The 15,094-nt window shown below is 46.6% G+C and overlaps 1 protein-coding gene across 5 annotated transcripts in view; it reads left to right on the top strand.

The window, feature by feature from the left end:
• Positions 1–7,867: 7,867 nt before the first annotated feature.
• Positions 7,868–15,094, top strand: part of MDM2 (MDM2 proto-oncogene) — a 32,172-nt gene continuing 24,945 nt past the window's right edge. For 2 of the 5 annotated variants that reach the window (XM_062203265.1, XM_062203262.1), the window contains exons 1-3: positions 7,868–8,208; positions 8,920–9,004; positions 11,999–12,073. In XM_062203265.1, coding sequence (XP_062059249.1) covers positions 8,924–9,004; positions 11,999–12,073 — 156 coding nt within the window. In that variant the 5' untranslated portion in view covers positions 7,868–8,208; positions 8,920–8,923. Of the gene's footprint in view, positions 8,220–8,634; positions 8,778–8,919; positions 9,005–11,998; positions 12,074–15,094 lie in introns of those variants that run through there. The other 3 variants (XM_062203264.1, XM_062203263.1, XM_062203266.1) reach the window with 3 other exon arrangements.

Genomic DNA, 15,094 nt, shown 5'->3' with positions numbered 1-15,094 from the left:
CCTCTGGAAATTCTCAAGTGACAAGAGTGTGTTTAGTTATTCTCCGTGAGTCTCTCTGGATCACACTTGAGTTTGTGCTGATGGCATGACTTGGGCTGGGGCCCCTACTTAGCTCAAGAAGGGGTTGGTCCCCAGGAAGACCACATGATTAGAGAATTAGAGGGTTGGAACCTTTAGCCTGTAACAAAGAGTGTAGGATTTAGCAAGGGGGCAGAGGGCAGAACATTGGAACAGGATCATCCTTTCTGGCTTGAGCTTGTTTTTAGGAGAATGTTTCAGGAAAGCTTATCTGGCAACCTTGTACTCAGAGGGGGCCAGGGCACTAGGCACCCAAGGAAAACTGCAGGAACCAGTCTGAGTCCGAGTTTGGAACACACAGCGTGTGAAGATGGCTGTGTTGAGCAGCCAGGGCCCCCCAGCGCCCCTTTCCCTACATCCTGGACACTCCCCCAACTTGTTATAAGTGTCCTAGCAATCTGCTCCTTGGGGAGGCAGTTCCTGTAGTTTCTATAGGGAACCACATCTTCCCACTCTCTTGCTTTAGCACTCACAAGTAAATAAAACTTTCCTCTGAGCAGCACTGGCTTGAAGCTGATCATTTGGTGACACCCCAAGGGAACAGACCCGCTGTGTTCACTAACACCCACCCACCTCAGGAAAGGGGAGGAGTTGGAGGTCAAGTTCTAAAATACCTTCTGGACAAGGCGATTTGGTGAGCTTCCTGGTTGCTGAACACATGGAGGTGCTGAGAGAGTGGTGGGTGCAGCAAGGATGAGGGAGCTCTGAGGCCCCCGCCCCCGCCCCATGCTCTGCCCTGTCCATCTCTTCATCTGGCTGCTCATCTGTATCCTTTATAGGAAAACAGTAAGCGTAAGTAGTTTCCTGGAATTCTAAGAACCCTCGTAAGAAGTTATTGTAGGGAAGTTTTCAATAGACTCTTTTCCTTTGGAGGGTTTCATAATTTCAGTCTGTAATACAAACTGATAGTAGATAACAGGGAAACGGAGCACACAGGTTTTATTACACTCCCAAGGCAGAGATCATTTGTACTAGAAATGAAGAAGCAAGGGTGGGCAATTGGCTCAGCAGTTAAGATTCTGCCAGGGATGCCCCCATCCCATACTGGAGCACTGGTTTGAGTCTCTGCTATTCTGTTTCCGATCAAGCTTCCTGCTACTGTGCCTGAGAAACAGTGGATGATAGCTCAAGTACTTGAGTCCCTGTCAACCACTTGAGAGACCAGGATGGAGTCCCTGGCTCCTGGCTTCAGCCTCGCCAAGCTCCAGCTGTTACGGCAGTTTGGGGAATGAACCAGCAGTTTGCTCAGTATTTTTGCTGCTATTCCATCAGGTGATTTTTGTTTCATTGGCTCTCAAAAAGATGAAATAAGAAGTTTTATAGGGGCCAGCACCGTGGTGCAGTGGGTTAAAGCCATGGTCTGCAGCGCTGACATCCCATAAGGGCACCAGTTCAAGTTCTGGCAGCTCCATTCCCAACTCAGCTCCCTACTAATGTGCCTGGAAAAACAGTAGAAGATGGCCCGGGTGTTTGGGCCCCTGCACCTATGCGGGAGACCAGGCTAGACTTCCAGGCTGCTGGATCGGATGTGGAGCAGCTGGGAATTGAACTGGCACCCATATGGGATGCTGGTGCTGCAGACTGCGGCTTAACCAGCTATACCACAGTGACGGCCCCTGGGTTTCAATTTGAATTGCATTGGATGGTGGCTGGCCTGGGCCCCTGCACCCACATGGGAAACCTGGAAGAAGCCCCTGGCTCCTTGCTTTGAATGGAAGACCTCTCTCTGTATCCTCCTCTCTTTCTGTAACTGTCTTTCAAATAAATAAATAAGTCTTAAAAAACAAAAAAGTGTAAGAGAGAAAGAGATAAGTTTTTGCAAATGATATTATTCTCCACATAGAAAATCTAAGATAATCTACTGAAAAGTGAATAGAATATACAAAATGTAGCAGTATTGTTGGCTGTAAGATCAAAATACAAAAATCAGTAATAGTTCCATGTCATCAATAACCAAATGAAAAGAAAATAGAAAAATTATGTAATTTAAAATAGTAGTAAAATTATAAAGCACCTTAAAAAAGCTAGTCAAAGATAGAAGAGCTTTAAGGAGAAAGTGATAAAACATCAAAGGATGCCAAGGTTGGAGCAGGCATTTGGGGCAGCAGGTGAGATACTGCTTGGATGCTCACCTCCCATATTGGAGCACCTGAGAGAAGTCCTGCCTCCACTCCTCATTACAGTTCCCTGCTACTGAGCAACTTGGGCAGCAGCACATGGTGGTTCAGATACTTGGATCATTACCACCCATGTGGGAAACGTGGATTGGTTTCTGGGCTCCTGGCTTCAGACTGGCCCAGTGTTCACTGTTTTAGTCATTTGGAGGGTAAATTAGTGGAGGAGAGTTCTGTCTCTTGCTGTGTCTTTTTTCCATCCAAATAAAATAAAACCAATTAAAAAAATTTTTAAAAGTAAAAGGGTAGACCCCCCCCAAAAAAGAGCAATATGTTATTGTTCTTACATGGGAAGAATCCATACTGAAAAGACGCAAAATTAATCTATCCATTCAATGCAGTTCTTTTTAAACATTTTGTAAAGATTTATTTTATTTATTTATAAGTCACAATTACAAAATGAGAGTGACAGAGAAATTGATCTTCCATCTGCTGGTTCACTCCCCAAATGGCCATGATGGCTGGGGCTGGGCCAGGCCAAAGCCAGGAGCCAGGGGCTTCTTCCAGGTTTCCCACGTGGGTGCAGGGGCCCAGACCAGCCACCATCCAATGCAATTCAAATTGAAACCCAGGGGCCGTCACTGTGGTATAGCTGGTTAAGCCGCAGTCTGCAGCACCAGCATCCCATATGGGTGCCAGTTCAATTCCCAGCTGCTCCACATCCAATCCAGCTCCCTGCTAATGCCCCTCAGAAAGCAGTGGAAGATGGCCCAAGTCCTTGGGCCCCTGCACCCACATGGGAGACCTGGGGGAAGCTCCTGGCTCCTGGCTTCTGATAAGCTCAGCTCGGCCTCGGGTTGGCCAGGCTCCAGCCATTGTGGCCGTTCTGGGGAATAAACCAGCAGATGGAAGACCTCTCTTTCTCTCTGCCTCTACCTCTCTCTGTAACTGTTTCAAGCAAATAAAACAAATCTCTAAAAAAAATGCAATTTCACCTTTTTAGATAACATTCCATTTTTAAGTATATTGGAGGCAATAATGACGGATGTGAAGTCTGGGCAGTAGTTACTGACGCGATTTCTTTTCAAAGAAGAAATAGCTTCAAAGTGGTCAAAAAAGAGCAAAAATTCTTTTCTGAGCCTTACAGCTTTTTCTGACAGGAAGGAGATTGCCACATAGACATTACGTTGGGAACACAGTCTGCCAGAAGGAACAGTTTTCCAGAACCTAACAATATCTTACAAGGGTCAAGAAATAGCAGACTGAGCCATTTGCCTCTGACCTGGACATTCCAGTGGGGTTACTCAACTCATGCCCATCCTGGTTTGCTCTGGCCTTACTCCTGTCCTTTATCTTCCCCAGCAATGCTCAGACACACGCACCATTCCTGCTAGGCTCGTTCTGCCCACCACAGGCCATTTCCCTATTGTAAATCTATTCTGCACCCAAATCAAACTGCCTTCACTTTGATTTCAACCTTGTTTATTTCTTGGGTTACATGACGTAGGATGTAGCAATTGTCCTGTGAAGGTTTCTGCATTCTCTAACTTGTCAAAATCAAAAGCTAGTTGATCGCATTTCCAGAACAGAAACAAAAAGCCTATATTTCTGTTCACCATTTGCTGCCATTTTGCTCCTTAAATAATACTGTTCATGGTACAGATATTTGGAAAGATGGAGGGAATTTGAACTATCATTTTATTTCTTTTTTTCTTGTCTGAACTTCTATAATTTTACATGGTCTCATAAATATTGTGAAACTCTCATAATTCTGCAGTCTTGTTTATTTCTCATCATGCTATAAAGATTAGCCAGTTGTCATTAATATATTTGTGAATTATTTGAGAAGTAGAGAGAGGGAAAGAGAGAGAGTGAGTGAGAGAGCGAGTGAGCTCTCCCATCCTCTGGGTCATTCCCCAAATGCCCCAATGCTGAAGCCAGGAGCTGGAAACTCACCCCAGGTCTCACACATAGTTGTCAGGAATCAATGACTTGAGCTAGTGTCACTGCCTCCCGGGGTCTGCACCAGCAGGTTACTGAAGTCAGGAGCTGGAGCAGTTACTGAACCCAGGGGCTTCAATGCGCGGTGTTGGTCTCAACTGGCATCTTAACCGCTGGGCTAAACTCCCATCCTAGCTGGCAATCTCGTATATACTGGCAGGGTTATATCCCAAGACTATAAAGACCCTCTAAGTATGTATCTCCATCCTTGGAATAGGAGTGGGAGTCAAGAGCAATGCAGCTGGGGGGAGTGAGTGGTGCTATAGTGAAGATGCTGCTTGGGACACGTTTTCCATATCAGAGTGCTTGGGTTCAAGTTCTGGCTTTGTTCCCGATTCCGGTTTCCTGCTGTTGCCCACCCTGGGAGGCAGCAGGTGATGGCTCAAGTACTTGGGTCTCTGCTACCCACATGGGAGATCCAGATGGAGTTTCTGTCTCCTGGTTTCAGGCTAACACAGCCCTGGCAGGCATTTTGGGAGTGAACCAATGGATGAGAGATCTCTATCTCTGAACTCTGCCAAAAAAAAAAAAAAAAGCAAAAAGCTACAAAGAGAAGTAGAAATTCGCCCCGAGAAAAGCCTGGAGAGGGCTCGGTGACGGGCAGAGTGGCCCCCGCAGAGCTGTGGAATGCAGGCCGACAGCAGCAAGGGAACAGCATGTTTTTCTTAACAGTGTGGTGGCGAGCAGTGGAGATAGCCTCCAGAGACAGCAGATGCAGCTGGTTTTCTGCTCCTTTTCCTAGACTCCTGCAGTGCGTGGAGTCATTACTTGACTGGTGTTGGAGACTCTGCTCTCTGGCCCTGGGGTGCCTTTCTTATGCTTCCTGTCACTGCTCTGCTCTTTCAGGCTCTGCCTCCAGCCTGAGTTTTAGTTCCACATTTCTACCCCGAACTCTCCATCCGGTGACGTATCACCTAAAACTCAACCTAACTTTTCATTCCCCCCAGGCTGATTTGTCCGCAGTATGACCACCCTCTGTGTGGAAACCTACTCATTTGCTTGGGATCCACTTGTTCACATCTTGGGGCCTGCAGTTGCACTTAGAGGAGTTAAAACATTGCTTCTACTCTCCAAAGGTTCAATGACCCAAGTCCTTGGAATAAACTGACAGAAGACAGAGTACCAGGAAAAAATTTCTTCCTGCACATTTATTATGTGCACATGCAGGAAAGCCTCACAAAACGTAAGACTCAAAGAAGGGCCAGCTGCCTGTGGCTTATATGATAATATAGTAGGGTGGAGCTTCTGGGAGGAGGTGCTGCTGGTTGTGGGAGGCTGAGGCAGGGAGGGGGGTGGACTGTGAAGAAAATCAAGTCTCTAGTAAGCTCAAAGCTGTCCCCAGAAGAACCGGGGGCACCCCGTGGCCGTCCCTGAGTAGGGTGCCAGATCTCCTTTCCTCCTGTGAAATGATCCTGCCTAGATCTGCCCTCAGGCAGAGAAGGAGGGCCCCAAAGGGGAAGCCCTTTGCTTGCACCTGCTGTTTACGAATGTGGCTAGATGCACACTTTGCCTGTGTCTGCAGTTTCTCTGAACAGCTATCTCAAAACACGCCAAAGAAATGTATTTAGGAGACAGAGATTTTGGCCGTCCATGGTACACACGGTAAGTTTTAAACGTCAGCTCCTTGAAAGAGTGAGTCTTGGCCGGCGCCGTGGCTCAACAGGCTAATCCTCCGCCTTGTGGCGCCGGCACACGGGGTTCTAGTCCCGGTTGGGGCGCCGGATTCCATCCTGGTTGCCTCTCTTCCAGGCCAGCTCTCTGCTATGGCCCGGGAAGGCAGTGGAGGATGGCCCAAGTGCTTGGGCCCTGCACCCGCATGGGAGACCAGGAGAAGCACCTGGCTCCTGGCTTTGGATCAGCGCAGTGCGCCGGCCGCAGCGGCCACTGGAGGGTAAACCAACGGCAAAAAGGAAGACCTTTCTCTCTCTCTCTCTCTCTCTCTCTCACTATCCACTCTGCCTGTCAAAAAAAAAAAAAGAGTGAGTCTTTGCTTTATCTCTTTTTCTGCTAAACTGTGAATCCTATCACTTCTTCCTTCACTTCTGCCCCTTTTCATTAGGTAACTTGATTTTTTTTTAAAGACTTATTATAGTTAGGGAAGAGCGGGGGGGGGGGGGGGAGAGGGCGCTTCCATCTGCTGGTTCACTCCCCCAAAGGCCCCAAGGGCTGGCTCTGGGCCAGGCTGAAGCCAGGACTAGAGCAGGGGCTCCAACACTCAGCATCTTTTGCTGCTTTCCCAGGCGCACCAGCAAGAAGCTGGATGCGAAGCAGAGTAGTGTGACCCTGAACTGGTGCTCATATGGGTGGCTTGGTGGCTCTACCTGCTGTGCCACAACAGCCCTCTGTCCCTTCTTTCCTGTTTCTGTTAGAAAAAGGCTAATCCCGGGGCCTGTGCTGTGGCACAGCTGGTTAAAGGCCTGGCCTGGGGCGCCAGCATCCCTTATGGGGACCGGTTCTAGTCTCGGCTGCTCCTCTTCCGATCCAGCTCTCTGCTATAGCCTGGGAAAGCAGTAGAAGATGGCCAAAGTCCTTGGGCCCCTGCACCCTTGTGGGAGACCCGGAAGAAGCTCCTGGCTTTGGATGGGTGCAGCTCTGGCCCTTGACCATCTGGGGAGTGAACCAGTGGATGGAAGACCTTTCTCTGTCTCTACCTCTCTCTGTAACTCTTTCAAATAAATAAAAAATAAATCTTAAAAAAAAAAAAAGTCTAATCCCATCTGTTCTGGCCTTTGTGTAGAGTCTAACAAGAGGCAAAGTTGGTCCAGAAAACCGTTGGGCCAACCATTTTGAGCCTGTCTGCTCTCCGCGGTCCCTTTAGGAGTTGGAAGCAAATCTGTTTGTATGTGCCCAGAGTCTGCCCGCTGCCCAAAGCCCAGATTCCTTTGCTTGGCACTGAAGCAGACTAAATTCTTAAAACTTTTTCTTGGCTGGTATGTAAGTCCAACTGACTTATTTTCTTTCTCAAACAGACCTCTTCCACTTTGCTGCTGGCCTCTTGATAAGTATGTTCCTTGTGTCTCGCATATTTTCCTCCGTTTTAAATCTAAGTCTCACCCATACTTGAAGGCACAAAGTACGAGAGGATTACAAGAAGTTCGTGGGAAATGTGTATGATGAAAAAAATGCATGGATTTCAGAATCCTTTTGCACCCCCCAAAAAACTTAAATCTTTAGTAAGTACCCTCTCTGCTAAGTGTTCTCGGTCTCCCCACCCCCGCCCCAGTCCCAAAGGACTTATTTCTCCAACTAGCATATTTAGATGCACCCGCGTATAAGCTGATGTCACGCGCTATTTTAATTTTTTTTTCAGTCTTGGTTCATTTGTATACAACTCCAGCGGCTGGCGCCGTGAGCTTAATATATCTCACAGCTGTTCACTTTGGTTTCTCTTCGGTGGCAGCCACACTTGGATACACAGTTGTTTCTAGACGCCCTGGCAGGCGGGAGGCGTACACGCAAAGGCGAAAATAGCACAACGGCCCAAGGAGTCTCCCTGGCAGCCCGCACCCCGCCCCCGGGCGTTGGCGGCCGAGGGCCCCTCCCGCCCCGAGAGGCCCGCGCGCCCGGCCGCCGCTTCCCCGCCCACCCGGCCAGCCCCGGCCCCGATTGGTGGAGGCGGCAGCGCCGGGCGCGCGCGCGCGCAAACGCCCGGATGGGCCGCGGCTTCCGGCGCGCTCCCCTCAGGCGGTAGGGGGCGCGCACCGCGGCACCTCGGTGGGCCTGGCTCCTTTTGGGGCCTGCGCGGCCCTACCCCTGTGTGACTGCGAGGAAGATGAAGAAAGTAGCCGAGCCTGAGGGGCGGCTGTGACTCCCTGGCCGAGGTCCTTGCCGCTTTCGCCGCCGGGAGCGTCCCTCCTCTTGGGGTTCCGTGCGTCGGAGCGCCCCAGTGGCCTGGCCCCGCCGGTGGAATGGTCGCCGAGGCCCACGGCGGCGGGCGTCCGCGCGCCCCGTAAACGGACGGGGGGAGGCTTGAGGGACCTCCGCCCCCACGCCAGGCGAGAAAGCCCCCGGCACGGTGAGGAGCAGGTACCGCGGCCGGGAAGAGGGTGGTCAGTGGCGCGCCGGGGCTGCGACTTGGGTGCCCCTAGCTCGCGTTCGTCTGCGCGCAGCCTTTGTGCGATTGTGGTGGGGGGCACGTGGCTTCGTGGCGGCTTGGCTGGCGGGAGGCCAGGTGGTCGCCGCCGGGGACGCCGGGGCGGAGTTTGGGGCCCGCGCTGCTGGCGGGGGGCGGGGGCGGGGGCGGGGGTCTGCCCCGGAGCCGGAGCTGTAGGCCACGTGGGCCGGGGGCGGCAGGCGCCCGGCGGGGGGTCGGGGTGAGGAACAGGTGCCTGCCGGCCCGCGGGTCTGGACGCGACGGCGAGCGCGGGCGAGACCGGGCTGGTTCGGGCGGCAGGTTGACTCAGCTCTTCCTGATGGGCTGGTCAAGTTCGGGCACGTTCCGAGTCCGCAGTCGAGGGAGCTAAGTCCCGACTTGTCTCCAGCTGGGGGTATTTAAACCTTGACTTTTCCCAGCTGCGTTCACTGGCGATGGGGCGTCGATACCTGTGCGCATAGGCATACAGTAGGCGCTCCGGGCGGATCCAGGTAAGGACTAGTGACCTGCTGCTGGCTTGAGTTTTCCTAGAGGCATTGGTTCTCTCCTTCACATGTTGGATTTCTGTCTCTTTTCACGGATATTTGGTTATTTCGCGTTTTTATCGTGTGTGTGTTTTCTTCCTGCTTGTAGGCAAATGTGCAATACCAACATGTCTGTGTCTACTGACGGTGCTGTAAGCACCTCACAGATTCCAGCTTCGGAACAAGAGACCCTGGTTGGTATTTTTTTTTTTTTTTTGTCGCAAGTGTAACTTTTGGAAATATTTTAGGAGGTGATCAATTCATAGTCTCCAAAGAAAGCTTGGCTCTTTACATGAAATTGTACATACGTGGCTTAGTTGCTGCTTGTCCCCTGTCCCAGGCGTAACTGCGAGGAGTTTAAACGTTAGCTGCTAAACCCTTCGTCCTTCCTTCGAGGGGCTTGGAAAAGTTAAGTTCGAGTGTGCTTCTAAGTGTGCGTGCTGGGGTTATCTTTAGTGTGTGGTAGATTTTCTCTCCTTTTTGATCCGTCAGTATTTTTTTAATGGTTCCTAAAAGGCACAAAAACAGTTCTGGCTTGTTGTAAAGATTTTTAGGCAGAGATGTATAAAGTAAAAGCTAAAAATTCCAGGCTTCTCTTTCTTCCATGTACTCTGGTAATTTTGTCTGTTTGCTTACCTGCATTTCTATTAACATGAACTTAAATCTGTGTTCCTCGCTTTTCAATCGGGATTAAGATAGAGGTGCTCTACAACTTGTACCTTTTTTAAAGAAAGATTTCTTTGAGAGACCTTCCTTGTGTTGTTATCGGTAAATGCAATCTACAGAATCTTATTGCCTGCATAGTATTCCAGAACAAGAATATCCCATTTTTCTTTGATGTTTTTATCAATTTTTAAAAATTGCTTCTTGTTTTTGAATATTAAAAATGGCGTTGCTTTGTATACTCATTCCAAATGTTAAAGGTTTTGTAGAATTCGTGGGAACTAAATTACAAACATTTGTTTGCTACTAGTAGATTGCTCACACTCCTGCCAAGTTGAGTATTAGCCATCTAAATTCTTAGTATATTACTGTCATTTCTTGGTAAAAGATATCGTGCTGTTTAAATTTGTGTTTCCCAAGTCTCCGGTGAAGTTAATCATCTTTTTGTTAAATTATCTGTTTTATGGGATTTGCCAGTTTTTTTCTGTCCATTTTCCCCCCTACTTTTTGTATTTTTCTTAATAACTTGAGTAGTTATCTGTGTTTTGAGTGTGTTTAACTTGTTTATAAATGTTGAATTTAACATGTGTTCTCCCTGTTAAGATTTTTATGAAGACAAATTTGTTGGCTTTTGAATTTCCTATTCTTTGGAAGAACTCAGCCATTTGAAGACTATGCAAATATGTCCCTGTATTTCTTTTAGAATTTAACAGTTTTGACATGTAGATTTTCACCATTTTCTTTTCTTGAATAAAATATTATAAATGGTGTTGTCTTTTATAGTATTTTTGGTATTGCTGCATATGTTTTAAGTCCCGTGCCAATGGATGCCTTTCCATTACAGAGTTTTACTTTAGACTTTGTGTAATTTGAAGTTAAAATACATAAAAATTCAAGGGGTTCTTTGACAGCACATATACAACTATTGAAATAAGAGAATATTAGTATGGCCCCTATTCAAGGAAGGTATAAATTCATGAAGAAGTAAACATTTAGAAGAACAGAGTAATTTTTTTTTAACCTCCTGAGAGAGTTTATGTGGCCTGAAAATAAAATGTGTATGTAAGCAATATTTTTAAAAAGTGATCAGAAGCAAATGATTAAATCCTACGTTTGTGGTATGTTTTGTTTGAATATTAAATAATTCTTGTTCTGTTGATTATTTAGAGACAGGCAGTTTTCTTAAATTGGATTTTTGAGTGTTAGATCCCACAAAGGGATGCTGTCAGAATTCAAAGTTAGACATAGGTTAGGGGTATTTTGAAGAGGTATGGAGGCACCAGGCTGTGTGCTGGTTGGGCAAGCTGTAAAGGGACTTGAGGTTTGCAGATTTTGGTACAGCAACAGGAAGGGAGAAAAGCACCTAAGCTTATTACAGCCCATACCCCAACCAGTTATTTTATTCATACCCCTTGGAAAACTTCTAGATCTGGGTCAGGCAAACTGTAGCTGGGGATCAAGTTTGACAGTTTTTACAAATAAAATTTTACTGGAATGCAGCCATGCCCATTGGTTTATGAAATGTATGTTTTTGGGTTGGACAGACCATTTGGCATGGAAAGCTTAAAATGTTTACTGTCTGGTTCTTTACAGAAAAAAATTGGTCTCTAATCTAGTTGCAGTCTCCTTGAATACAGGCCACCCTCCAACATCACCACATACGTAGTGCTATCCAGTGCATAGCAGAAACTCAAACATTTGTCAAGTAGCTATTGGAAGTAAACCAACTTAGAAGAAAATTCTGAGTTGTAGTTGAGACATGAGTCGCAGTCTCATCTACTCTTAACTATCCTTGTAATCACGGATTAGTTATTTAAAGTCTTTAGACTTCAAGGACCTAATCTATGAAGATCCATTACAGGACCCACCATAATTCTCCTGGATTCTCTGCTCTAGTTTACAGGACACTAATTGGCTCTGTGTAGCTTAGTAAACTCATGGCTGTCAGCCATTTATGGGTGTAAGGCAATAAGCATGTGATAGAATTAGCTGGAGGGGAAAAAATAGTGGTAACAATTAGCGGCAATTTTTCCCCCCACTCTTGATCATTTGTAGCATTTAGTTCTCTTAGTCTGTTACTTTTTTTTTTTTTTTTTTAAGGATTTATTTATTTGAAAGGCAGAGTTACAGAGAGGCAGAGAGAGAGGTCTTCCATCCACTGGTTCACTTGGCTGCAAGTAGCTTCTTCTGGGTCTCCCACACTGCTGCAGGGGCCCAAGGACTTGGCCATTTTCTATTGCTCTCCCAGGCCATAGCGGAGAGCTGGATGGAAGTGGAGCAGCCAGGACTGGAACCAGTGCCCATATAGGATGCTGGCACTGCAGGCAGCGGCTTTACCCGCCACACCACAGCACCAGCCCCTAGTCTGTTACTTTTAATAAAAACATTAGAACTTCCTTTTTGAGATCTTTTTGTGAAATTGTTAAATGTAATGTCTGCTACCTTTCTTTGTGGACAACTTTGTTGCAGGGCTTAGAGTTTCGGAACAATTTTGAAAGTATAATAGCATTTTTATTTCTTTATAGGTTAGACCAAAGCCATTGCTTTTGAAGTTGTTAAAGTCTGTTGGTGCACAAAAAGACACTTACACCATGAAAGAGGTAAGCTGAATTGAGAGAGAAAGAGATAACTGATGCCTTGCTAGTTACGTATACCGCCATATTGTTTTTAAGACCATGGGATAAACGGGAGAAATTTGCAACGTAGAGAGATTTTTTTTTTTTCAGTAAGTAGTAAGATAAAGTTATGTGGTCATTTGGACTGTATTTTGAAACCGAAAATTCTAATTATATGTGTTTCATTTCTCAGCTAGGAACTCCTAAGACTGGGGGAACTCTGTGAAGGCCTTTGGCCATTTTGAGCTATAAACCCATTTGGCCAACTGGTCAGTCTTCTCAGACTGGTAACTCCTTCTCAGAAGCGTGTTTTCTAATCCATGAAGTGAAAAGCATGATTACCAAGCGGATATAATATTAAAATACAGTTTTCAAATAGTGAACAAGTGTAACATGTGATTTTTTTTCTTCCTTTTAAAAGATTTATTTATTATTCTAATTAGAGAGAAGGAGCTGCCATCCACTGCTTTGTTTCCCAAATTCCTGCAACAGCCAGGGCAAAGCCAGGAACTGGGCACTCAACACAGGTCTCACGTGCATGGCAGGGACCCAGATGCTTAAGCCATCACTTGCCTGCCAGGGTCTTCACTGGAGGAAGCTAGATTAAGGTGCTGGGGCCAGGAATTGAACCCAGGCAATATGATATAGGGCAGGAATGTGATGGGTGCAAGCTTTTTAACCTGTGGCTTAGTCACTAGGTTAAACACCTGCTCCATTTGTGCTTTTAAAATACATTAAATACTGAAATTTAGCAGCTTGTCTAATAAGTACAGTTTCAATGTGGTAAGAAACATAAGTGATATTTTGAGATGTTTTTCACAAGCATAATTTTTATTCATCATAAAATCATAGGTATTGCTTAATACTGTTGTGATTTATTGCCTACATTAATAGTTGAAGGAAAAGCTAAATTTCAGTTAGAAGGTAATGACAGTAAAGACGGGAATACATAGTTTTTTTCCGCATCCAAATTAATGGACCCCCTGAATTCTATCCAAGGACTCCTTGGGCATCCATGGATCCCCAGGTTAAGAACTTCCGCACTAGGCCGGCGCCGTGGCTTAACAGGCTAATCCTCCGCCTTGCGGCGCCGGCACACCTGGTTCTAGTCCCGGTTGGGGCGCCGGACTCTATCCCGGTTGCCCCTCTTCCAGGCCAGCTCTCTGCTATGGCCCGGGAAGGCAGTGGAGGATGGCCCAAGTGCTTGGGCCCTGCACCCCATGGGAGACCAGGAGAAGCACCTGGCTCCTGCCTTCGGAACCACGCGGTGCGCTGGCAGCGGCGGCCATTGGAGGGTGAACCAACGGCAAAGGAAGACCTTTCTCTCTGTCTCTCTCTCTCTCACTATCCACTCTGCCTGTGAAAAATAAATAAATCTTTAAAAAAAAAAAAAGAACTTCCGCACTAGAGATACGAGTACAATATACTGTACTGATCTTTCTGGGATAGAGGTGAGCTGATTCATGAACATTTGTTCCATTTAATGGATACAACATTTCAGTGTATTCTAGTTTAAGTTGTACACAGAAATGTGATTTTCAGTGAGAGATTGGTCCATTTTAGGCAGAAATTTCATGTGAATGAAATGTGCCTGCTGCCTATCTCTCCCACTTAGTTTATGGAGTTCAGATTACTTATAACACCAGTGTTAATCTCTTGCATCAGTATAATGTGAAAGGAAGAGATTCCATACCCTTTTCCTTTTCAGGTATACTTTCATAAACTTAAGGGATGTTTGGTAGAAGGTGTGGTGGAATGAGGAGGTGAAAAGGTCATGCTCGTCAACTTGGAGTCTTTCCACTCCAGTCATCTAGGAATATTTTTTTTTTAAAGATTTATTTATTTTATTTGAAAGAGTTACACAGAGAGGAGAGGCAGAGAGAGGTCTTCCATCTGCTGGTTCACTCACCATATGGCCGCAACGGCTGGAGCTGCGCTGATCCGAAGCCAGGAGCCAGGAGTTTCTTTCGGGTTTCCCACGCGGGTGCAGGGGCCCAAGGGCTTGGGCCATCTTCCACTACTTTCCCAGGCCACAGCAGAGAGCTGGACTGGAAGAAGAGCAAATGGGACTAGAACCGCCGCCCATATAGGATGCCAGCACCGCAGGTGGAGGATTAACCTGCACCACAGTGCCAGCCCCTAGGAATATTCTTTAAGGCTAGCCTTTGCTGAGCTAGTTAAGTCCGTAGACCGTGCAGGCACAGAAGTGCCAAGTCAAATGGTGCTTTAAGGATTGTCAGCTTGGGATCAGCCTTCCCATGATGTGATCAGTTTGGGTTGAACAGGAAACAGAAATGAGTGATTGATCAAGGCCATTGTAAAGACTTTGAATGCTTAGGCTAAACCATGTGACAGTAGCAGGGCATGCTCAGTCTTCCCTCAGCATCCACAGGGGATTGATTACAGGACCCCTGTGGATTTGATGCTCAAGCCCCTTATGAAATGGCCTATTTGCATGTAAACTGTGCAAATCTTGTATACTTTAAATCATCTCTAGATTACTTTTAATAGCTTACCACCCTGTAAATGCTATGTAAATAGTTGTTTACTGTGTTATTTAGGGATTGACAAGGAAGGAAATCTACATGGTCAGTCAGTATAGTGTTTGTTTTGTTTTTTGGCTTTTTAAAGATTTATTATTTATTTGCAAGAGTTACAGAGAGAGGTAGAGCCAAAGAGATATCTTCCATCTGCTGGTTTCACTCCCCAAATGACTGCATTCAGTTCTGAGCTGATCTGAAGCCAGGAGCCAGAGCTTCTTCCAGGTCTCTCACGAGGGTGTAGGGACCCAAGGAGTTGGGCCATCTTCTACTGTTTGCCCAGGCCATAGCAGAGAGCTGGATCGGAAGTGGAACAGCCAGGTCTCGAACATGTGTCTATATGGGATGCTGGCACTGCAGGCGGAGGCTTTAACCCACTGTGCCACAGCACTGGCCCCCAGTATAGTGTTTTTAAAAAATATTTTTGATTTGTGTTTGTGTGTTCTCTGATGCAGTTTTCAGTTAT

Source organism: Lepus europaeus, chromosome 10, assembly GCF_033115175.1.
Source record: "Lepus europaeus isolate LE1 chromosome 10, mLepTim1.pri, whole genome shotgun sequence".
In the NCBI taxonomy this organism is placed as follows: Eukaryota; Metazoa; Chordata; class Mammalia; order Lagomorpha; family Leporidae; genus Lepus; species Lepus europaeus.
This window is presented reverse-complemented; position numbering and strand designations above follow the sequence as displayed.